Source organism: Malaclemys terrapin, chromosome 10 (assembly GCF_027887155.1).
Source record: "Malaclemys terrapin pileata isolate rMalTer1 chromosome 10, rMalTer1.hap1, whole genome shotgun sequence".
In the NCBI taxonomy this organism is placed as follows: Eukaryota; Metazoa; Chordata; order Testudines; family Emydidae; genus Malaclemys; species Malaclemys terrapin.
The window spans coordinates 43,143,293-43,167,925 of NC_071514.1; the positions used below are offsets into that span (position 1 = coordinate 43,143,293).

The 24,633-nt window shown below is 51.7% G+C and overlaps 1 protein-coding gene across 5 annotated transcripts in view; it reads right to left on the minus strand.

Annotated features, from left to right (window-relative positions):
* Nucleotides 1-877: 877 nt before the first annotated feature.
* Nucleotides 878-24,633, minus strand: part of GRAMD2A (GRAM domain containing 2A) — an 89,548-nt gene continuing 65,792 nt past the window's right edge. For 3 of the 5 annotated variants that reach the window (XR_008446405.1, XR_008446406.1, XR_008446407.1), the window contains exons 9-13: nucleotides 17,489-17,645; nucleotides 15,822-15,924; nucleotides 10,265-10,372; nucleotides 7,095-7,863; nucleotides 878-6,986 (exon numbers count right to left, since the gene is read on the minus strand). Coding sequence is in view for 1 of the 5 variants with exons in the window: in XM_054041209.1 (XP_053897184.1) it covers nucleotides 7,860-7,863; nucleotides 10,265-10,372; nucleotides 15,822-15,924; nucleotides 17,489-17,645 (372 nt within the window). In the remaining 4 variants the exon portion in view is untranslated. Of the gene's footprint in view, nucleotides 7,864-10,264; nucleotides 10,373-15,821; nucleotides 15,925-17,488; nucleotides 17,646-24,633 lie in introns of all 5 variants that reach the window. The other 2 variants (XR_008446408.1, XM_054041209.1) reach the window with 2 other exon arrangements.

Consider the following 24,633-nt stretch of genomic DNA (forward strand, 5'->3'; position numbering starts at 1 on the left):
ACCAAACCCCTCATCCTCAGCCCCAACCCAGAGCCTGCACCCCTACCTGGAGCCCTCAACCACCTGTGCCCCAATCCCCAGCCCTGATCCTCCTTCCACCCACCAAACCCCCTCGGTCCTAGCCCAGAGCACCCTCATACACACCAAACTCCTCAGCCCTACCCCAGAGCCTGCACCCCCAGTTGGAGCCCTCACACGCCCCCACACACTCCACCCTCCCTGCCCCAGCCCAGAGCCCCCTCCTGCACCCTGAACTCATTTCTGGCCCCACCCCCAAGCCCACACCCCCAACCCCCTCCCACATCCCAACCTCAATTTTGTGAGCATTCATGGCCCACCGTACAATTTCTATACCCAGATGTGACCCTCGGGGCAAACAGTTTGCCCATCTCTGCTATAGGAGGATGTGAGTATAATGATCGCTATAATTATGTGTAGGATTTATCTAGGCTTGGATAATCATAACTTTGTTGGTAACTTTAATAAACTTGAAAAAGGATATTAGACATTATTCTTGTGACTGTCTGGTTTTATTCTTGTGCCCTGCCAGGCATGGACCAAGAGACATCAGTCCAGAGAGCACAATGGGGCCTCCAGTAATGGCTGGCCAGGACCTCCTGCAGCAGCCTAACCTTGGTTCAGTACTGACACAGAGCAAGAAGGGCCCTACTCACTGAGCCACCATCACCACTCCCTGCAATGGCAGGGTCTTCCTTGAGACTTCCCATCCATACTTCGCCCATGCCCTGCTTGGTTGTAACATACAAGAGAACAGTATGAGATGATAGGGCAGCTAAACTCAGATTTGCGTCTATATATTTTCCCCTGCTTGGATTCTCCAAGTGCAGAAAGACAGTAACCACTTGTCAGACACTGGCACACTAGAAAATGTCGGTTTTTATTTAAAATATGTTCACAGGCTACAGCAAGACAGCATTCTATTCCCTAGATGTCATCCACTGGCCAACAGATGTAGTTATACAACTGAGGAGGGGGGAAAAAGGACTTGAACCATTCACTGGATCTATATAAATACTTCTGGTTTACAACAAATATAAAAATAGAAGCAGCAAGGCTGGGCTGTGCATGCACTGACTTCAGCTGCCTTCCCCAGTCATTGATGCATCAGTACTTCAAGTTCCCAGGTGTGGTGTTGCACCAGCACACACTCCTAGGGTAGGCTGGAATGAAGAGTAAGGGTAAAAATCGCATTGAGATTGTGTTTGACTCACAAAAATACTGTACAAGTGACCGGACCAGGGACAGAGTCCAGCTCTTCAAAACGAGCTTCATGACAGCATCATTAGCTCCGCCCTGGCTACTCCCCTTCCTTTGGCCACAAGGACCACAAATGGCTCCAGCCTTTGTCCCCAGCCTCCCAGGGGGGAGCGTGGTGTGTGTGAATGGAATCCTCCCCCATGCTACAGGATTGTGACGTCTACTGGGCCATTCCTACCCCGGGTCTTGTCACTGTCACTTCAGCCTGACCACGCTGGCCATGCTAAAGGGCATTTCCTCCTTGGCCGAGGTTACAGCCCCTCTGACTGCTCGCTGCTGCACTCATTGACATTAATACTTCAGTGGGAGAGGCCAGTCTCAGGTGCTGGAGGCAGGCAAAATGCCTGTTTGAGTGATTTCACTGTGATCTATCTGGGGGCTTACAGAAACCAGGCTGCTCTTGTCTGCAATGCCTTGCAGCTGCTGGTTAGAGGATGCAACTCAGGGTAAGAAGTGGGTCATGGCAGTTCAGGGACACTCATTTCACTAGTGGATTGAAAACATTCAGCTGCAGCCCTAGCTCTGGGACCCTCCCAGCTCACAGGATCCTAGAGCCCAGGCTCCAGCATGAGCCTGGACATCTACACCACAATTAAACAACCCCTAAACCCTAAGCCCAAGTCAGCTGGCACAGGGCAGCTGTGGGTTAACTGCAGTGTAGACACACCCTCAGAGACTAGCTACTTGAGTGTGCAAGCCAGTCACTAGGAGACAGGGCGTGAACATGCAGCTGCGAGGATGGTTCAAAAGGCCCCAGCCTCTCTCGTCTCCCAATCACATGGCTCATGGGATGGTCCTGGGAAGTTACTGGCCCACCACTGAGAGCTTTAATAGTTGCTCATCTCTGGGTTAGTGCCTTGGGATACATTTCCCTGCTCTTTAAAGTTAATAAATACCGTTATAAAACCTTAAAGGATTGTGTGCTCACGTCCCATCTCCCAGAGGATCTGAGCAAACCAGTGACTGGCAGCTAGCACTTGGCATTCAGAGGTGTAGTGGAGAGGGCTGTAGGAAGGGATGTAAAAAGAGGAAATAAAGTCCTGTTCTCCTGCTGGAGTAGTTCTGGCATCCCAGCTTAGAGCTCTCCATCTTAGTGACAACAACACTGGAAGGAAGGACAAAAAATTGCAGCTAGAAAATGGAACAATAAACTGCAGCTAGAAAAGTAAAATAAATGAATGCTAAAAGTAAACAATGGAATGATTGGATGACAACTGAGGACTAAATTGCAGCTAGAAAAGCCTCCAGCCTGGGTAATTCAGTCCTAGCCCAGCGTCAAACCTCCCATTCTTGAGCTCGCAGCGAAGCTAGCAAAAGGCCAACTACAAGCTCGCCCAACTGAAGTTAACATTCTAAATCTTGCATAACATGGATTCAGGCTAGGACATAGAAATGAAACTGGCCTAGTGGCACTGATGGGTGATCTCCTGCTGTCAGTGGGCAGAGGCCAGACAGCCATTCTCCTCCTCCTGGGCCTCTCTACAGCGTTTGAGATGAATGACCGTGAAATATGCTGTCTGGCCTGAGAGGACAGTAGTCCAGGGTAATGAGGTAAAATGGTTTGAGTCCTTCCTATACAAACACACCCAAAAAGCAGTGATGGGCAACTGCACCTCTACCACTAGACCCCGCACTTAGGGTTTCCACAAGGATCAATTCCCTCACCGGTCCCTTTTGACATCTACATCCAACTGCTCAGTGAACAGGTCAGATGACATGGACTCAAGTGCCAGCAATATGCCGATGACACACAACTCTTCCCATCCTTCACCACATATGACCACACACCTACCACCAAGACAACCCAATGCTTGGATGAGATCAGCTCATGGATGAAGAACAGCTGGTTGATGCTAAACCCGAGCAAAACTGAGGTGATGCTGGAGGGTGGGGGAAAGTATTTTGAAGAGTGTGCAGCCATGATGGAGTCTCCTTTGGCTGAAGTTCACATCCACAATTGGTCAATTCAGTCCATTGACTTAGGAGTACTCCTGGATTCCTCACTGACAACAAGCTCGCATGTTACAGTGGTTGTGAGTAATGCTTTCCATCACTTCCAGCTGGCTAGGACACACCATCCCATCAGGCCAGGCCTCAGTTATTCACACCTTCATCACTGCTCAGCTGGCCTGCAGCAATGCAATATACCTGGGCATGAAACCTGGAGTGCTTAGAGAACTCCGAGTACAGAACACTGTAGCACATCTCAACACCGCAGCCTGCCATGAGCACCAGTCCTCTACTCTCTACGCTGGCTTCCCCTAGCATTTCCACTCAAATTCAAGGCTCAGTCCTTATCCTCAATGCATTCGACGGCCTGTGCCAGGGTACCTAAAAGATCATTTAAGGGATGAAGGTCGGACTGGGATGAAGACCTTGTCGACAACTTTGTTCCTCTGTCACAATGGAACAATAAAAAGAGTAAAGCTCATCTGTGAGGGAGACAGACCTTTCTCCAGGGGCAGTCTGAGCCTGTGCAATGAACTCCCCTGGCCAGGAACTAAGGGCTACCACAAACCTCACCACTTTCTGCTCGAAGTGCAAGGTGCGTTTCTTTGACCTCCATTCTGCAACTGGTGTATTTATTTAATAAAAATAAGATTAAAATCACCCTTACCAAAACAAGACACTCCCCTGCACGTGCTACTCCCTCTGGGGTGAGGATAAGAGAACAAACATGGGAGAGATGCGTAGTCACAATGCTTAATGCCCAACTGGAAGGTGCCTACAGACTATGGCGAGGAGTGTGGTTTCAGTGGAAAACAGCTGCAATGGGAGGGGGATCAGGAGAGCTCCCGAATCTTCGGTTACTCCCAAACGCTAGTGCTTAGAAACCTTCTCTGTGCAGTGACGAGTGGATTCCCAGCCCCAGCTAGCTGTGATAGGAACACACGATGGCACCCCTAGTTCTGCGCTGCGCTGCCCTCCTCTAACAAAGGTCCTGGGATGAGTGTGCTACTCAAACAGATCCCAAGTCTTCAATAAGCTCATCATATGGTCCTATTCCTCCAGAAGGGAGTGTTCAAATCCTGCTGCAGGAGCCCTGCTTAGCCCTGGAGCTGATGGCAATGGAGCAAAAGCAGCTGCTGACCTTGCAGCGGCGATGAGGTTAATGGCAGTTGAATGAGCTCAGCCCAGACACACAGAGTTAGGCCATGGAGTGTGTCGTTCTTTTTCTGCAAGTCCTGCCACCGCCTGCAGAGCCCCCTCCGCAGCTCTGTAAGTGCTGTGCTTTGAAGCAGGAGTCAGCATCACAGTACTCCTCCCTGGATGGCACCATGCAATACAGCAGACGTGGCTACACCCACTGCAGCTCTGTCTCTCTCCCAGGCATCCTGCTGCTGGCAGGAAGCTGCCAGCACTACCACAGCAGTTCAAGAGCTGTGGCTGACACAGTCAATGTGCACCTCTGCCAGCTGCAGGGGTTCTGATGTCATATGTTTATAGGGGACAGGGTGAAAGCCGGGAGCAGTCCTGACCCAAGCAAATGTGCAAGAGCAGTTTTGATGGCCAATCCGCAGACAAACAGTTCCAACAATGGAGGAGCGGAGCGCTATCCGCAAAGCGAGTCCACACCCCACTGCTCGCTGGGACCTCATCCCCAGGAGCGTGGGTTAATGTGACTGGAGGGTTGTTTTTTTTGTTAAACACTGAAAGAGATTTGAACTCTGAAAAACTGAGCTGTCATTTGTGCAAGACAGTGAGTCAGACCTCCCACTCCCACTCCCGAAATGATCCCTGGCATAAAGCATTTCCTGGCACTTTGTGGCACTGCGGCCAATCCACACATCCTCCTTGCTAGCTGTACTCCTCTCCCCTGTGAGATCGGCTGCCAGGGCAGGAAGGGGGGGGGGGGGGACAGCGGAGGCAGGACGCTGCTCCCTGCAGAGCTCACAGGGGACATGGCACTTCGGTTTAGCAGTGCTTTCAAACACAATCAACCCAAAGAGCGGATGCCTGATGCACACACACACACTGGAGAAGTGGGGATTGGTGAGTAACAGGCAGCCACCTTGGTGGCAACATGGCCACTCTCCAGCAGCCTACTCATAACTGCTGGGCGCATCCCTTCTGGAATGACTCACTGAGGGAATCACAGGCATCCTGACGCCAGAGTTATACGAGCTGCTTGCTGGTGTGAGGGGAGTGCTGCGTCCTGGTGCTGCTTGCACCATATTGTGTCTGTCTCCCACCTTTCGCTCCACGTGATCCCAAAGCGCTTCACACACGCAAGCGATGCAGAGACAGCTTTATTCAGCGTGAGGGGAATGAGGGGCTGATCCAAAACCCGCTGGAGTCAATGCGAGTCTTTCCATTGACTTTGGATCAGGCTCCTAAAGTGCATGGTTACAGTGGCTGTACAAGAGGTGCTTCTAGAACGCTAAACAGGCCGGACTCCTAATATGCAGCAGCCCAGCCAGGCTTTTGAATATTTATGAGCTCAGCCTCTTCTAGCATTGCACTCATGCCTCCCATCCCATCCCCCACAGCTCCATTGTCCCCCATGTACAGCAGGGTTTTTGCTCAGTCCCTGCACTCCCCAGCGTCAGGCCACAGAGCACTGGAAGTTTCATTTAGATACTGACGACACAGAGCTTCTGAGGGAACACAGACACAGCTATTCCTCCTGCCCTCTCTAAGGTGTTCGCTGGCTCCTAATCGCAGCAGGGCTACATCCTACTACAAACCCACCACCCAAAGGCCAGCTCCAGGCCCACCTCTCGACTCTTCTTTGGGGGTGCTCCAATACAGCCCTCTCCTGTGGTTAGAAACTTGGGGTGCTGAGGAGCCCCATGTGGAGAACACAGCATGCCTGGCACTGCCATCAGACAACCATCATTCCAAGTTTGGACTCAACACTGCTGGTTCCTGGCCAGTCTCTGTATTTCCCTTAAAGTGCAGATGCCTTTCAAACAGAGCCTTCCTGAATCTTGTTCTAAACTGTCCCTCTGGCCTCCTCAAGGAGCCGAATGAGGGGTCTAATTCTAGCCCGTTCATCTCCCCACTGCCAAACTCTACCCCGTGCAGGTCGGCCTTGCTTTGCATCTGCTTGCAGATGGGCGGGCTGCCCTTTCCCTGGATTGCCCAGTGCAGCAGAGTATTATTACAGTATGGCACGTACTCTGCATAGCACTGGGTGGGGCTGGGCTTTGGGGTTAGCGAACCACCTCATCCCTTTATTTTCACCTCTTCTGCCCTGAAGGAACGCTGGCACAGGGACCGTGGTACGTTTTGGAAGGGATGTGGGACGGTTAAGCATGATCTATGCTGCGCACACTAGCCTCACAGGGGATGTGAGTTACACAAGAATCCCCACAACTAACAGTCTGCTATTGCCACCTGAAGAACCTGACTTCAGCAGGTATCAGGCCAAGAGGCCTCGAACCTGTCTGGCATCTCACTGGAGCTGTAATTTTTATACTGAAAGTTATGACAACTACTGTAACTGAGCTATTGCCTGAGTATGAACACTGGCACCTAAGCAAAGATGCATTTGGGACCCGGCTAGGCCAAGGCCCAGTGTGGAAGGGTAATGTGGAAACCCCGAAGGGCAAGAAGAAATCCGTCCTGAGGAGAACTAGCTGAGTGTGGGATGTGTGTTCTGGGAGAACAGAACATGCCCCAGCTGTGTCCCCCATCCTGAGCTCCGTAGGGAGGGTCAGTCTCTGCTACCAGGGCTTCTCACTTAACTGAGGTCCACGGTTGTCCTTGAAAAAGAAAACAGAACAGAATTAGGAATAAAAATGGTGGTAACTTGAACACTGAGTCGTCCTAGGAGTGGGCCCAGCAGTGTCACACCAGAAAGGCCCGGTCACCTGTAATCTGTTGTGCCACCGTCCGATGAATGCGACGATGGCCCAATGCTGGTGTCATTGTGCTAGAGTCTCCCGCTATCATGGTGATTTGGCTCCGGCACCGTGTATCTGGGCCAAAGCCAAGGCCCCTGGAAGAACATGTGGTTTCACTAGCACCAGGCCCTGGCCAATTGAAAAGAAGGGGAGTCCTGCTGGCAGCAGCTCAGGCTATATTGACAGTCTGTCCCTGCTTGAGCAGGAGTCTCTGCTGGTAGAAGAACAACAGTATTTGGTCCTAAGTGTGCTGATCAAGGGCGCAGCAGATTGCATGCTGCTGTGACACCTCCTATGCTCAACAGAAACGATTCCTGGACCATCGAGCTACTAACTGTTCTTACTTGCTCTCAGAATCCGGCTGGAGATGCAGCTCGAGCCGCCGTCCAACGAAGCTGCACCCAAAACTCTGATAAACAGTCAATGCTTGGCAGCGGGTTTTGTACAAAGAGGTGGCTATCGCTTGGAAGAAGTGACTGCATGGATGGCCTGCTGAGCTCCAGTCCAATCCCATAGCATGACGGGCCAAGGAAGGGAGGGATGTGGGGTTTTGCAATTGCAAAAGGAGGTGTCACGAGCCAGAAATAACACGGAATAAAGGAGTGAGCAATCCTGGATTCAGACTCTCTCGATATTGCAGACACGCTCACCAGTAGGACGCCCTGGAGATCTGTACACAAAATGCTATTTTCCTGTCAAAGTCCATCATGAGCCACAGCTCCGGGGCGACGGTCACCTGCAAACAGAAACACAGAGGAAGATGAAGGCAAGCAAACCCATACAGGGCCCTGCCTTGACCCCAGGTCCCCCAAGGAACTTATTCCTGGCATTGTGCAGGGGAGGAGTGACAGGGGGCAGATCCCATCTCTTAAAAGACCTATCACATTCTGTAGGGGGCAATCCACAGGCACCATTTCCCTGCACTGCAGCAGATCCCTGTCCAGCACTCCATCACTGACTCTATGCTGCCACGACGCTGCTCTGGAGTCATGGAAACTACGGGTCAGGTCCTGCTCCTGCTGGAGTCACTGCAGGAGGATCAGACCGTAAGGCAGTCCTGACAGGTCCGCTGGAGCAATCAGCAGGGAAGTGTTGTAACTGCACTAGAAATGTTCTCCCACAATCAGGGAGATGCTGAGCCACTAGCGTTGTGCTGGGGGATAAGCGAGGGCAGGCATGACACAGTCACTTGGAGTGATGCTATATCCGACCACAATCATGAGCATTACAGGGGGAAAGACCCAACTAGCTCTTACCCATCCAGCATCTCCTGCCAGTGCAAGCCTGACTGCTCTTCAGTGCTTGGTCTCATGCTACCAGGGGAAGCAGCACCAGATACTACTTCTGAGGGAATTCTGCACCACTGCATGTGCGCAGAAGTCATGTCCCCCACAGATTTCTTTGCTTCCCCGCAGAAAAATGACTTTCTGACATAGAAGCAGAGGGAAGCTGCAAGAGCAGTCAAGCACCACTCCCTAGCTGTGCAGGTACATTGTTTCAGACACCCGGAGCAGCCTGCGGAGAGGTAAATCACTGCAGGGCTGTGTCTGACCCACCCCCAGAAACCTCCCCCAGCTGCAGGAAGCTCAGCATCCTCTCCTGCTTCCTGCCCCCATCGCTCATCAGCTGCAGGGGGAGGGGTCACTGTACGGGGAACTGCTCCCGCATCCACCCAACTCCCATGCATCTGGATCTCCCATACTCAGACACCACTGCCAAGCCTCACCCCGTACACCCAGAACCCCCCTAGCCCTCCATACCTGAACCCCACCCCACTGAACCTCAATCCCTGCATCTGGAGCACCCTGCACCCAGACCCCCTGCCTCAGGACCCCCACCCCTGCACCCAGACCACCCTCTACTGAGCTCCCTGAACTCAAACCCCCACCCTGATAAGACCCACCCTCCGCGCCCACATCCAGATCCCCATGCAACTGACCCCCAACTAGTTGTACCCACCCCCCCAAGCCACACTCCCCCAGCACCCAGGCCTCCCTGCTGAAACCCCCACACCTAGATCCCTCCGCTGAGCCCCTGCAACTGGAATCCCCCCAACAAGCCTCTGTGCATCCAGATCCCCTCACACCTAGCGCCCCCCCCCACTGAGCTGCCTGCACCCAGATTGTCCCACACAGAATTATCTCACCTCACCCCTGGGTCCCCCACCCCCAAACTCAGCCCCTCCATACTTGGATCCTGCCTGGTTGAGCCTGCCCACCCACACCTGGTGTACCTGGCGCAGAGGGGCAGTGCCCCAGAGTGTTTCTAGGACAGGCCCAGGCCTTGTGCTGTGTCAGGGTTGGGTGCAGCCTCACCACTGACTCCATGTCCTGGGGGTGGGGAGGCTGCAGGGTGATCTCCCATCTCTGTGCAGCCAGTGGCCTGTGCTTCCCACTGCCATGCTGGAGCTTTGCATTTATTTATTGACCAATAAAACTTGCAGAATTTTAAAATATTGTGCACAGAATCTTTAATTTTTTGGCACTGAATGCCCTCAGGAGTAATTAGATATGCTGGATTTGGGTTAGAAGGTTGCTCACATTCGTTTCCTTGCCAATGCTGGGAACAGCACCCAGCCCTGAGGTTGGTGCTAGCCTCAGGCCAATGGCAAGAATACCTCTCACTGGCTCCCTTGGCTGGGAAGCAGCAGGCACTGCTCCTCAGGACTGTCCCAGTGCCAAAGAACCAGTCTCAGCGACAGCAATGGGACCTTCCCCAGGTCACTTTAAATAAAATCCATTCTGCTGAGTTAAAGTCAGACGTCTTGCTGCACAAACTACAGGTGCACTTGCCACCTTGCAGGGGTAATTTTATTTATTGCACCTTTCATGTGGAAGGAGCCCAAGCGCATTACAGATGATTCACAGAGAGCACTGTGGAAATGCCACCAGCTTCACGTGGAAGGCAACTGCCACACTGAAGATGCACCAGAGAGGGAGACTGTGGGCAGGGGGATATATGGGCAAGACACTGCATCTCTTCTGTAACGCGCAACAGGATCTTTACTGTCCACAGCCCATAAGCAGGGACCCTGATTTTATCGTATAGGCACACCCCTAAAACAAAGTCTGTACAAACATGGCCCTGTGGGCCCCCTATTTGTCACCCGAGGGTCCCAGAGCTGAGCACTCTCCTACCTCCGGTGCCCGCGTGAGAGGTAGTCCCGATTCAGAGAGCAGAGCTGCTGCTCCAGACGGAAGATCCGGAATGCCAGATATGACGAGGACACAACCAGGAGGCAGATCCTGGGAGCAAAGAAAGACAGGAGCTGCATGTTAGGTCTGAAAGCCTTGGAGGCTAAAGCTTTTCCTACAGCAGGGGCTGTGTTTTCCTGGCCAGAGAAATATGTGGCCCGAGAGAGGAGGAAGAGACTAAAACCAAGGGGGAGGTTTCTCAATTGGAGACACATTTGTTTATTTAGTTTGTGTCTTTACAGAGTGTCATTCCTTGCAACTGCATGAGATGTACGTTAACAAGATGTATTTGTTATTCAGCAATAGCCAAGAGCCTTTTTGCAACTTGCTGCCTGTTTAAGTTCTATATTTTCTAGGTAGTTTTTATAAACACTTCAGTTTTTTTAAACAAAGCCAGACAAATTGCTGCTTCCCATTTTTAATGTAGTTTGTGGTTAGTGACTAAGGGCAAAATTCTACTCCAGCTCTGATGCCCGATGCAGCACGTTACCCATGAGAGCTGGGAGACTAAACTCATGGGCTGCATGCACGATATACAGTCAGTGGTCAGAAAGCCAGCACCAGGGCTAGACAGATGCTAGCAATTCCAGTGGGCACAAGGGACCAATTCTCAGTTGTACCAAGATCTCAAGGCCCCTTTCTGGCAGTGGCAATAGGCCTTAAAGTGGCCACAAGATCGTCGAATCGTGGAAGTCAATGAATGGCTACGCAGGTGGTGTCGGAGAGAAGGCTTTGGATTCTTCGACCATGGGATGGTGTTCCAAGAAGAAGGAGTGCTAGGCAGAGACGGGCTCCACCTAACGAAGAGAGGGAAGAGCATCTTCGCCAGCAGGCTGGCTAACCTAGTGAGGAGGGCTTTAAACTAGGTTCACCGGGGGAAGGAGACCAAAGCCCTGAGGTAAGTGGGGAAATGGGATCCTGGGAGGAAGCACAAGCAGGAGAGCGCAACAGGGGAGGACTCCTGTCTCATGCTGAGAAAGAGGGACGATCGTTGAGTTATCTTAAGTGCCTATACACAAATGCAAGAAGCCTGGGAAACAAGCAGGGAGAACTGGAAGTCCTGGCACAGTCAGGGAACTATGATGTGATTGGAATAACAGAGACTTGGTGGGATAACTCACATGACTGGAGTACTGTCATGGATGGATATAAACTGTTCAGGAAGGACAGGCAGGGCAGAAAAGGTGGGGGAGTTGCGTTGTATGTAAGAGAGGAGTATGACTGCTCAGAGCTCCGGTATGATACTGCAGAAAAACCTGAGAGTCTCTGGATAAAGTTGAGAAGTGTGAGCAACAAGGGTGATGTCGTGGTTGGAGTCTGCTATAGACCACCAGACCAGGGGGATGAGGTGGACGAGGCTTTCTTCTGGCAACTAGCAGAAGTTGCTAGATCACAGGCCCTGGTTCTCATGGGAGACTTTAATCACCCTGATATCTGCTGGGAGAGCAATACAGCGGTGCACAGGCAATCCAGGAAATTTTTGGAAAGTGTAGGGGACAATTTCCTGGTGCAAGTGCTGGAGGAACCAACTAGGGGCAAAGCTTTTCTTGACCTGCTCCTCACAAACAGGGAAGAACTAGTAGGGGAAGCAAAAGTGGATGGGAACCTGGGAGGCAGTGACCATGAGATGGTCGAGTTCAGGATCCTGACACAAGGAAGAAAGGAGAGCAGCAGAATACGGACCCTGGACTTCAGAAAAGCAGACTTTGACTCCCTCAGGGAACAGATGGGCAGGATCCCCTGGGAGAATAACATGAAGGGCAAAGGGGTCCAGGAGAGCTGGCTGTATTTTAAAGAATCCTTATTGAGGTTGCAGGAACAAACCATCCCGATGTGTAGAAAGAATAGTAAATATGGCAGGCGACCAGCTTGGCTAAACAGTGAAATCCTTGCTGATCTTAAACGCAAAAAAGAGGCTTATAAGGAGTGGAAGATTGGACAAATGACCAGGGAGGAGTATAAAAATATTGCTCAGGCGTGCAGGAGTGAAATCAGGAAGGCCAAATCACACTTGGAGTTGCAGTTAGCAAGAGATGTTAAGAGTAACAAGAAGGGTTTCTTCAGGTATGTTAGCAACAAGAAGAAAATCAAGGAAAGTGTGGGCCCCTTACTGAACGAGGGAGGCAACCTAGTGACCGAGGATGTGGAAAAAGCTAATGTACTCAATGATTTTTTTGCCTCTGTCTTCACGCACAAGGTCAGCTCCCAGATTGCTGCACTGGGCAGTACAGCATGGGGAGAAGGTGACCAACCCTCTGTGGAGAAAGAAGTGGTTCGGGACTATTTAGAAAAACTGGACGTGCACAAGTCCATGGGGCCGGATGCGCTGCATCCGAGGGTGCTAAAGGAGTTGGCGGGTGAGATTGCAGAGCCATTAGCCATTATTTTTGAAAACTCATGGCGATCGGGGGAGGTCCCAGATGACTGGAAAAAGGCTAATGTAGTGCCCATCTTTAAAAAAGGGAAGAAGGAGGATCCGGGGAACTACAGGCCAGTCAGCCTCACCTCAGTCCCTGGAAAAATCATGGAGCAGGTCCTCAAGGAATCAATTATGAAACATTTAGAGGAGAGGAAAGTGATCAGGAACAGTCAGCATGGATTCACGAAGGGGAAGTCGTGCCTGACTAACCTAATTGCCTTCTATGATGAGATAACTGGCTCTGTGGATGAGGGGAAAGCAGTGGATGTGTTATTTCTTGACTTTAGCAAAGCTTTTGATACTGTCTCCCACAGTATTCTTGCCACCAAGTTAAAGAAGTATGGGCTGGATGAATGGACTGTAAGGTGGATAGAAAGCTGGCTAGATCGTCGGGCTCAACGGGTAGTGATCAATGGCTCCATGTCTAGTTGGCAGCCGGTTTCAAGTGGAGTGCCCCAAGGGTCGGTCCTGGGGCCGGTTTTGTTTAATATCTTTATTAATGATCTGGAGGATGGTGTGGACTGCACTCTCAGCAAGTTTGCAGATGACACGAAACTAGGAGGCGTGGTAGATACACTAGAGGGTAGGGATCGGATACAGAGGGACCTAGACAAATTAGAGGATTGGGCAGAAAAAAACCTGATGAGGTTCAACAAGGACAAGTGCAGAGTCCTGCACTTAGGACGGAAGAATCCCATGCACTGCTACAGACTAGGGACCGAATGGCTAGGTAGCAGTTCTGCTGAAAAGGACCTAGGGGTCACAGTGGACGAGAAGCTGGATATGAGTCAACAGTGTGCTCTTGTTGCCAAGAAGGCTAACGGCATTTTGGGCTGTATAAGTAGGGGCATTGCCAGCAGATCGAGGAACGTGATCGTTCCCCTTTATTCGACATTGGTGAGGCCTCATCTGGAATACTGTGTCCAGTTTTGGTCCCCACACTACAAGAAGGATGTGGAAAAATTGGAAAGAGTCCAGCGGAGGGCAACAAAAATGATTAGGGGTCTGGAGCACATGACTTATGAGGAGAGGCTGAGAGAACTGGGATTGTTTAGTCTCCAGAAGAGAAGAATGAGGGGGGATTTGATAGCAGCCTTCAACTACCTGAAGGGGGGTTCCAAAGAGGATGGAGCTCGGCTGTTCTCAGTGGTGGCAGATGACAGAACAAGGAGCAATGGTCTCAAGTTGCAGTGGGGGAGGTCCAGGTTGGATATCAGGATAAACTATTTCACTAGGAGGGTGGTGAAACACTGGAATGGGTTACCTAGGGAGGTGGTGGAGTCTCCTTCCTTGGAGGTTTTTAAGGCCCGGCTTGACAAAGCCCTGGCTGGGATGATTTAGCTGGGAATTGGTCCTGCTTTGAGCAGGGGGTTGGACTAGATGACCTCTTGAGGTCCCTTCCAACTCTGATATTCTATGATTCTATGATTCTAAGATCACGTCTACCAACCGTAAGGCCCATTTTACAGTGCCAAAGTGGTGTAAAGGAGCCTCAGTGTAAATGGGAATCAGGTCCATAAGAGCAGCAGCTATGTAATGCAGCACCCAGCCGTTCAGACTCAGAATACAGCCAAGGATGTGATAGAGATTTCCCTTGAACGATGTCAGTACAGGTGAAAAGGGGCTGGATGCAGAGCCCCAAAGAACAGAAGTTCTCTAAAGCCACAGAAGAGGCTGTAGCAGTGCAGGCTCTGCCCCCTCGCCCCCAGACCCCCGCTGTGTCTCACCCCTGCAGCAAGAGGCTGGAGGAGACTGGACTAATGGGAAGCTAACAGAGCAATCCCCATAAAGTGCACAAATGGTAAACAGTCCAATGTCCCTGGGTGGGCACCTTCCAGCTTGGGAAGCGTTAAGATCTGGATTCCCAGGCTTGGGCCATGGACAAGCTAGTAAGAGAACTTTGTACAGATGGCTCAGCACTCGCAAGGGGAGCACAAACACCCTCCACAGTCCAAGCCGTTCCGGGGCAGAGCTTGGCTAATGCAAGCTGAGCAGCCCGTGGATGAGATGAGCGTTTTGGGGGCCCCTCACCTTCTACGGATCTAAATCATTTTCACAATGCAGCCACATGGTCAACCCCTCTCTCATAAATTTCAGCCCAGTGTGATCGCAGAGTGGCTTACATAATAAATCCTGAAATGGGCCCTGCTAGCCCAGCTGTGAGGGTGCCAACAGCAGAGGCATTCAACATCCCCACTAGGCTCTGCAGCCACAAGGCTACTTCCAACCTTCTACTGAATTCCTCTGACCATGTGCTTTCTCCTCTCCTCCTCCCCACCTTTACTTCTCTACTCTTTGCAATCAGCGGAGCTGGTTAACGCTGCCACTCCCATCCCACACTGATGCAAGCCTGACCCTCCAGCGCAACACACTGTGGTGGCAAAGGCGACAGCTTTGAGAATTCCTGCAAGGATCTGCATCTGAACTCGACTTGAGGAGAGTTGGGCTACAGAGCTTTTCAATAGGGGATGCTAGAGAGCAGCAAAGAACAGGGATATGGTTGTGTGCAGTGTGGAACAGAATGCCTGTAATCAGAGGCAGATTAGGGTTTTGTGGGGCCCTGGGCCAGAGCAAGTGGGGGCCTTCCCCCATCCCTTCTGCCTGCAGTCCTCCACCACCCCTCCTGGTCCTCCCACCAGGGAGCGGGGTTGGGGCACGGGGGCTTCCCTTGCTCCCCGGCAAGAGCACCAGGCGGGTGGGGGAAGCGGAGTGCCCATTTCTCTAGGCCCTATTGGCCCAGTGGCTAATCCATCACTGCCTGCAATCCCTTTCTAACAGTGTAGGAAGCTCTCTCTCTGGTATTCTCTCCCGCTCCACTGCCAACGTGTGTCTGTTGCCGAGAAGGTGGTTCAATCCCAAGCCTTCTCCGCTGCTGGTGCCAACTGTGGCGTGGATCTCTGTCTAGGAACTGGACTGAGCCCACATCATGTCACACAGGCCACTACAGGACTGTCAGATTGTAACGACTTTCAGTTGCTATTGACTTGGGTGTGACTGGACCAATGAGCCCTAGGGAAAAGGATCTGCAGCCAATGCACTCTGCTCCCACGTAGCTGTCTGTATGCCTGACTGCATGCTTACAGTACAATGAAGATTTTCAAGAGCTGATAATCAGACGGTCTCAGCTCTCCTACATAGTTTGGTTCCTCCTCCAATTCCTCCTCTTCTGTATTTATTGCACTTTCTGAAACAAAAGCAAAGAGACACCTAAATGAAACTGACAGACTAGCTTAAGGACCCAATTCAATTGTCTGAACCAGCCTCAAACAGCGATAAAAGCCCTGATATACCATGCCCTCCTGATCATTCGCTACGACCCTGTTCCTGTCCCTAGGGAAATCATTTGTAATCCCCCACCCTTTCAATGAGTTTCTCTGCTTCAATTCCATTATACTAAGAACCTGCTCAATATTCACCACATCACCTGAGGGACGCCCAGGACAATTGAACCGTCTCATAGATTCATAGACTCTAGGACTGGAAGGGACCCCGAGAGGTCATCGAGTCCAGTCCCCTGCCCTCATGGCAGGACCAAATACTGTCTAGACCATCCCCGATAGACATTTATCTAACCTACTCTTAAATATCTCCAGAGATGGAGATTCCACAACCTCACTAGGCAGTTTAGATACTTACAAAGTAAATGCCTTTAATCCTTTGCTGTCCGGTGCAGGCACGAAGATACCTTTCCAAAGGGCAAGTCCTACTAAGACTCATGGCAGGTAATGGCATGAAGCCATGCACATCAAAGAGAGAAACATCCCTCTCAAAAGCAAGGCTGTCTGGGCACCTTCTGTAGATTTCCTGACCCACATTTCAGGACAGGTTGGCCAAACCCTCTCACAGTCAAGAAGAACATGGCTTCTACAGCAAGATCTCCAACAGGGCAATCCAACCAGACCTAAGCTCTTAGATGTGCTAATTACACCCCAGCCTCAGCATCTCTTCTTTCATCAGAGCTGGATCTGAGGAATCTGTAAAGAAACCTACTGGCAGCTTTTTGTGCTCTTTCTGCCTCAGACATGTAATGGGCAAGAGTTGTATTCAAACAGGAATCTCCTCTCCCAAGGACAGTCCACTTCAGCTGTGGTCTTGGCTTGGCCTCCTGATCTAGGGAGAGGTCATGGGGTCCTCTCCCTGTGCGATCCCCAGGGGATACAGCTACAGAGCAATGCACAGCAGCCCCACACGCACCTTCGCCGTTAGTGAACGAGAGTTATGTTCCATAGAGCCCACAAAACCACTCTGACCTGCACACACCCTCCCCAGAGCTCCAATGGGAATATTCTTCCATCACATGGCCAGGATTCCCAAAGGGAAATTTCTTCACACAAGAGGCAGCAGATACTATTTCCTCCTTCCTTGGAGGCCAGTGCTCCCATCTCCTGGACACTGTTTTAGTATCCTCCACCCACAGATGGGCACCAGGGCTACACAGGAGCCAGGGGAACGTATTCTCAGATATGCAGCACTTGGCAGAGGTTTGGCCTAGTGAGCTGTGAGAACTAGGAATGCTGAGTTCTAATCCCAGTGCTGACCCATATTCGTTGTGTCCCTAACCAAATCACGTCGCTTTCGTGCCTCTATTTCCCCATCTGTAAAATGTTTTAGTGCAATAAGCCAAACAAACCGTCAAAAGGAGGACAGTGGCCAGAGAAACGTTCCCAAAGGCAAATCACAGGCGCAAATGTAAATACTCTGCCAGAGCTGGCTACTAGCTCTAACCCTCTGTTCCCGGCATCCCTCACCTGATACCAGGGGCTCCTCGGAATTAAAAGAGCTCTCCTTGGTGCTGAGGCTGCTGATGGACGCTCGGTGGATGCACTGGTAGTCTGCATCCGGGAGAGATAGGGAGAGAGATGCTGGGGAAACCTTCCTCCACTTCACTTCTGGGACAATCACCTCCTGTGGAAGACACTGAACATTAGTACCACATTCCTTCACCCCCGCTGCCAGCAGGCATCAGAGAGAGCCTGGGCCTCCAGCATGGACCATCCAAGCCCTGGAAGCAATTTCTAGGAGAGGATCTAAGCCCAGGATTCTCATTCTGTGAGGCATGTATCTGCTGGGCAGCAGTCTCCAGCCTGTTCTGCACAGCTGCGAGGGCCCCTCAAGGGCCTGTCTGGGCTGCCACTACAAGCCACATTCTCACTGCTTGGATTGGCAGCCTCAGAGTCACTAGGAGCACAGTACAAATTCTTTATCAAGTGTTGGAGCTGGACTCGTGCCAGATAGAAGAGCACCGTGGTGGGGGCCAGGAGGGCATCCTTCCCGGAGCAGGCAGGGCTTGGAGAGCAGGTCCATGGTGGAAATGATTTTCAGAGCAATCTCATGGTTTAGACAGATCTCCATTAATCTAATGGAAGGAAGGGATCATTCTGATCAGCGGATCTGACCTGCTGCACAACATAGGCCAGAGAACCTGAGCCAGGATTCCTGTATGGCCACAGGGCTAGCAGCACTGCTGACTCACCTCGACTCTCTCCGAGGGCACCCCTGCAGTCTCAAACCTCATGCCTGCACCCCCCTGGGGTGGAATCCCACTCGTTTCCCACTCTCAGACTGGGTCTTGGATTGCAGCACCGTGTCCCAGCCTTGACTGCTCAGCAGGTCTGACTGGGCTTGGCCCTTGCACGTCGCCCTGTGACAGCAGTGAATGCAGGGACCAGACAGTTCTCTTAGAGCACTGTTCAATCTTAACAGCAGGGACACAGCAATGCATAAGAGAAACAGGGTTCTAAAACAACAGTTCAAAGAAGAGCTCTGTGTAGCTCAAAGGCGGTCTATTTTACCAACAGAAGCTGGTCCAGTAAAAGATATTGCCTCCCCCACCCTTGTCTCTCACATATTCTGGGATGACATGGCTACCGTGGCCATTCCAATATCCCAGCGTAGCTCTACAGTTACTAGTGCAATAACCAGGTCACACACAACAGTCAAGTGCTCACAGCTCAGCCCCACGGCTGCCACGCTGTAGTTCGGCCACAAGTTACTGGGCTTATCTTTTAGCCACGCATCCAATCTTGCTTTAAAAGATTCCCAACTGCCAGAGAATCTGCCACATTCCTGGTAAAGTTGCCCAACAGTTAATTACCCTCCACATTAAAAATCTCCCCTGCAACCTCCACAAAGCATAAACAAAAAGTGAATTTAAAAATCTTTCAGCATGTAAAATTTGTGGCACTGCTACCACCTCCTCCTATGCAATTTCAAACCTAGCTACACTCCAACAGACCCGGGCAGAGGCACTTGTTTTATAAATATTTTGACAGATAAATTATATATTGCACAACTTATTTCTGGAGCTCACTATAAAACAGTTCCCAGTCAAACAATGCTAGAGCCTGAGCCAGATTTCTTGCTGGGGTTTAAACGCTTTGCCTCTTTCGGATGTCACTCCAGCCTTGCACTACCAAAGTGCAAGCAATCAAACCAGCGCACAGCCCCTTTTCACAACTGGGAACCCTAGGCTGTGCATCTTGCCTGCCAGTTACGTTCAGTGAGTGTGCTCCTTTGAATCCTTCCTTGGTGGATGCACAGCCTTATGTTGGTGCCTATGGAGGCATCTCTGAGGAACTCAGGTACCGAGATGTCAGGTTCTGTGCACAGTGTTGAATGATGAGCAAGAACCAAAAGTACTGCAGATGGTCAGTGATCAGACTAATGCGAAGTGTTTTTCTTTGGCTAAGTGGCTGCGTTGCTGATCTGTTCGCATTCTGCTTGGTTTGTTTGCATTAATCCCACAGCTGTAATAGCCTATCAGCATCTGGAGAGATGGGTCTCCCTTGGCCCCAAGCAGATTTCTGCTATCTGGGGGCTATGGAGGGGACCTGACTAAAACACTTTCAGGTTCTCATGCTCACTAGCCAAGTTAAAAATACTGCTTTTGCTTCCTTAATTCTGGAAGTGGAAATTTAAGAGGACATTCAAATCTCACATTGCTGGAAATCAAGAGAAACTATGCTGACGTCAGAGAGCTTACGCCAGTGATCCGAATCAGACCTTCAAGTCTCTTAAACCTTCCAGATGCTGCAGTCATCAGTCCCCACAGGCCCCATCCTAGCCATCTGCACAGTGAGGGGTCAGACTAACCCTTTCCTGAAAGATGGGCCGGGATTCCGTCTCTTCCGCCCTCACCTGTATCAACCTCTCTTAGAAGCTGGAGGGTCACAGCTACATCCCCACTGAATGGGGAGACTCCATTGGTCAAACTGAGATTTTCTCCCCAACAGGACCTGAAATTCACACAGCTCTTCATTTCCTTTCTTGTCTGTTACTCCTGAAGGCATTCTGCACCAACAAATTAAAAATTCTGCACACAGTATTTTAAAATTCTGCAAATTTTAATTGTAAAATAAATGTGAAGGCTCCAGCGTGGCATTGGAGAGCACAGGCTACAGGCTGCACAGAGGTGGGAGATCACTGTGCAGCTCTCGCCTGGGACACAGACTCAGTGGTAAGACTGCACCTAACCCTGACACAGTGCAAGGATCAGGCTTTCCCCAGAAACACCCCAGAGCCCTGCCCCTCCGTGCCAGGTGCACCAGGTGTGGGCAGGCAGGCTCAGCAAGGCAGGATCCAAGTGTGGGGGATTCAGGTGTGGGTTCTGTGTGGGCCAATCGGGGTACGGGCAGCTCAGTGGAGGATCTGGATACACAGGGGCTTGTTGGGGGGTTCTGGGTGCAACAGTAATGGGACTCTGCAGGGGGGTCCAGGTGAAGGTGGCTGGGGCTCAGCAAGGGGGATCTGGGTGTGTGGGGCTCACGGGGGGGGGTCCAGATCCTGGAGGAGGGGGGCTCAGTGGGTGGGGATCCAGGTGCAGCAGGTTGGGGCTCAGTAGGGTGGGGATTCGGGTGCGGGTGGCTCGTCAGGGTGGTGCAGGGGGAGTGGGGCTCATTGGGCGGGGGGGTCTGGGTGGAGGGGGCTGAGGCTCGGCAGGAGGGTCTGGGCATGAAGCAGTCTGGATTCATGGGGGTTGGGCAGATGGAAAACCCTTATGATCGGCTGCCTTCCCCACTGACCTCGTCCAGACTGGTCAGAGCTGCTGCAGGAGGCAGGCAGGGCTCTCCCCCACCCCAGGAGCCAACACTGCTGTTCTCACGGGGATGGGAGAGGACTAAAGCACCCAGCCACTCAAGACAGCTCCTCTCCCCTCCCCTGCCCTGCAGCACAGCCTAGGAGGGTGGGGTGAGGAGCCCTGGGAGCTGCAGGATGAACACAGGTGGGGGGCAGAATTAATTTCTGGGCAGGTGGACGGGCAGATGTGGGGTGAGGGCTCCTGCAGCAGGGGCCAGAATCTCCTTAGTAAATGTGGGAGTGTTGGCAACATTGTCCCTCACACAGTGGAGATGGGCAGGGGGGTGCAAACACCCTCCTCCCCCCCCCCACAATATACTCTTAAAAAAATGCTCATGGGGGGTCTGACTCATGATTTTAACCCTATCTCAGAGCTGCTGGCAGGTCTCTGAGCGTCTCTCACACCTCTGGATCTGTAGTTCATGAGAGAGGGATTTGTAGAACCCTAACCTGGGCTGATTTCACCCACATGGCTGCGCGAGCCCTGTTCTCTCCGGTCTTGGCACACAAGGGGGAGCCGAGGGGGCTGGAAAACAGGGAGCAGGGCTGGCGTTGTTTCCAGTTGGCAGTTCTCAGGTGTGGAGGGCAGCCTAGCCGGGGGGGGGGGGGGGGGGGGGGGGAGGGGAGGGGAAGTCTGATCTCCACCCCCCTTGGGTTTGATGAGCCCCATGCAGTGGCTGGGAGAGACGAGGAGACATCTCTGTGCTGAACCATGTAGGGGCCCCAGTGGGTAGGTGGAGCACTGGCAGGATTGGACCCTTGCTCTGGGGGTTGTGGGGTGGGGGAAACAGTGCCTGGTGTGTGCTGGCTGGCAGATGGGGAGTTCACACAGCCGCTCCTTGCTGGGAATAAAGTGGGCTCTGTCTAGCCCTGATGTGGAGCAGTTGACTGCCACTCCGAGGCACCACCCAGTGGGGTTTGGACACAAGGCTGTTCTGCTGCTCTCTCCCCATCCTGTTCATCAGCTCCCATGAGTGTTTGTGGGGGAGGGGCCAGTGTCTAGGCCTCACTGGGCATGTGCATGCTGAGCCACAGCAAGCTGCGCTGAGCATAAATCCGACTGCTCTGGGCACCTGGAGGGCAGAGGCAGAGGCCCTGGTGTGTGCCCCAGGCCAGTCCAGCTCCCCACATGCCTTACCCCAGCAGCCAACTGGAAACAACACAAGCCCTAGTTTTCCAGCCCCCTTGACTCCCCCTTGTGTGCCGAGACCAGAGAGCCCAGGGCTCGTGGGTGAAATCAGCCCAGGCTAGGGTTTTACCAATGCCTCTCCTATGCATTATAGATCCAGAGGTGAGAGGGATGCTCACAGCCCTGTCAGCAGCTCCTCAGACAAGAGGTCTGCTACATTCCCCTTGACACGGTAGTGAGGAAGGGGAGTAGCAACTACACCAAGCAGTTAGAGCTATAGCCTGATCTGCAGGGAGAGGGACTCATGCGAGAGCTTGTCTGTTCCTTCCCCTCCTCCTGAACTGACCAGGTCACAGGTCAGCTTCCAATAAACCAACCAACCTTTGCACTGGTCTGTGTTCTAGGAGGATGAATCAAGTCATTGTCTTCAAACGAGGGGTCTTCTCTGGAGACTCCTCTTCCTACCCCACTGCTTCATCATCCTCCGCCTCTGGGCTTCTCTTTGCCCTGGAGGTTGGATGGGCTCCCTGCAGAGTCCAGCACGGCTCCTGTTAGACCTTCCTTCCTGCCCCATGGTAAGAGGTGGCTGTCTCGTTAGGCCAGGGGGCAAAAGTCCAGCTCAAAGGATCTACACGAGTTGCATCTTGGTGCAAAGGACTCACATGTGAGCACTGAGCAACTTCCAGAAACCACGTCCACAATGGCTCGGGGAGAAAGCTGTCAGGATGGATTCCTCATGCTCAGCAGCACTACCCGGCCTGAACCCACAGCTAGCTGCTAACAATACAGACCCTGTCCCTAAAACATAACATCGGAGATGGTCTCAGGTAAGATGCTGCCAACTTCTTCAAGCTGGCGCCTTAACCCCCAGCCTCCCTGGAGCTCCACTCGATGTGCTGCTCTACTTCAAATCCCAGGCTTGAAAACAAGGTGGGATTTGTGCTCTGGAAATTCCAGCCTAGGGAGCAAAGCATCTATGGCACACAAGAAGGTGCATTGCAAATACTAAGTATACAATTGCTCTTACAGCTCCTTGTTGGAGCCAGGTAGCTTCACTTGGGCTGTTAAGGGCTTCAGCTACAACAGGACCTTTTAACCGGCAGCAATTCCTATGCTATTACACATAATCTTGCCTTGTTCACACTCACCATGAACATTATCTATAGGCCAGAACAGCTGTCCCTCATGGGAGGCCTGACTCCTGGAAGCTCTGAGCCCTATATGGTGCATTAGGCAAATGGCTAACAGATAATAACCAGTTACTTGGCAAAGTAGAAAATAATTGGCCGTAATAAAAGACGATTATCAACACAGTTGTAAAACCAATACAAGAGCTGCAAAAGGAATATTGATCACTGAAAGGGCCTCTGCAGTATGGCATGAGACCACATGACCGGCCACGTAACATAAGGAGAGGTGAGCAGAAATAGCAACAGATTAGGGCAATGTCTGCTCACATGGACGGAGACATTGGCTAGATCACCTCAATGAGCTGCCTCCCTGAGATTCAGGTGAGAAAACCTGCCCCAACGTTGGAACAGCTTGCAAGCCGCTGACAAGCGCGCCAGAGCTTCCCTGACACTGTCACAGCCGGCAGCCTGAGCTGCGAGAGCGCACGTCCCCTTTGCTACGTCTACACGGGCAGGCACGGAAAGGAAATGTACGTGGATCCTGCTCTGAGTGGATGAAGCAGACACAGCTGAGCCAGCTTGGGCCCACCAATCACAGTAGCCAAGGTTCTGGGTTCTCTCATTTCAGGGCACAGAGCCCTCACTGTGGGAGAAAGCTTTTTTTAAGTATCAGTGTTAGTCTGAATCTGTAAAAAGCAACAGAGGGTCCTGTGGCACCTTTGAGACTAACAGAAGTATTGGGAGCATAAGCTTTCGTGGGTAAGAACCTCACTTCTTCAGATGCAAGTAATGGAAATCTCCAGAGGTAGGTATAAATCAGTGTGGAGATAACGAAGTTAGTTCAATCAGGGAGGGTGAGGTGCTCTGCTAGCAGTTGAGGTGTGAACACCAAGGGAGGAGAAACTGCTTCTGTAGTTGGATAGCACAGTCTTTGTTTAATCCTGATCTGATGGTGTCAAATTTGCAAATGAACTGGAGCTCAGCAGTTTCTCTTTGGATTCTGGTCCTGAAGTTTTTTTGCTGTAAGATGGCTACCTTTACATCTGCTATTGTGTGGCCAGGGAGGTTGAAGTGTTCTCCTACAGGTTTTTGTATATTGCCATTCCTGATATCTGACTTGTGTCCATTTATCCTCTTGCATAGCGACTGTCCAGTTTGGCCAATGTACATAGCAGAGGGGCATTGTTGGCATATATAACATTGGTGGACGTGCAGGTGAATGAGCCGGTGATGTTGTAGCTGATCTGGTTAGGTCCAGTGATGGTGTTGCTGGTGTAGATATGTGGGCAGAGTTGGCATCGAGGTTTGTTGCATGGATTGGTTCCTGAGTTAGAGTTGTTATGGTGCGGTGCGTGGTTGCTGGTGAGAATATGCTTAAGGTTGGCAGGTTGTCTGTGGGCGAGGACTGGCCTGCCTCCCAAGGTCTGTGAAAGTGAGGGATCATTGTCCAGGATGGGTTGTAGATCACTGATGATGCGTTGGAGAGGTTTAAGCTGAGGACTGTAGGTGATGGCCAGTGGAGTTCTGTTTGTTTCTCTTCTGGGCCTGTCTTGTAGCA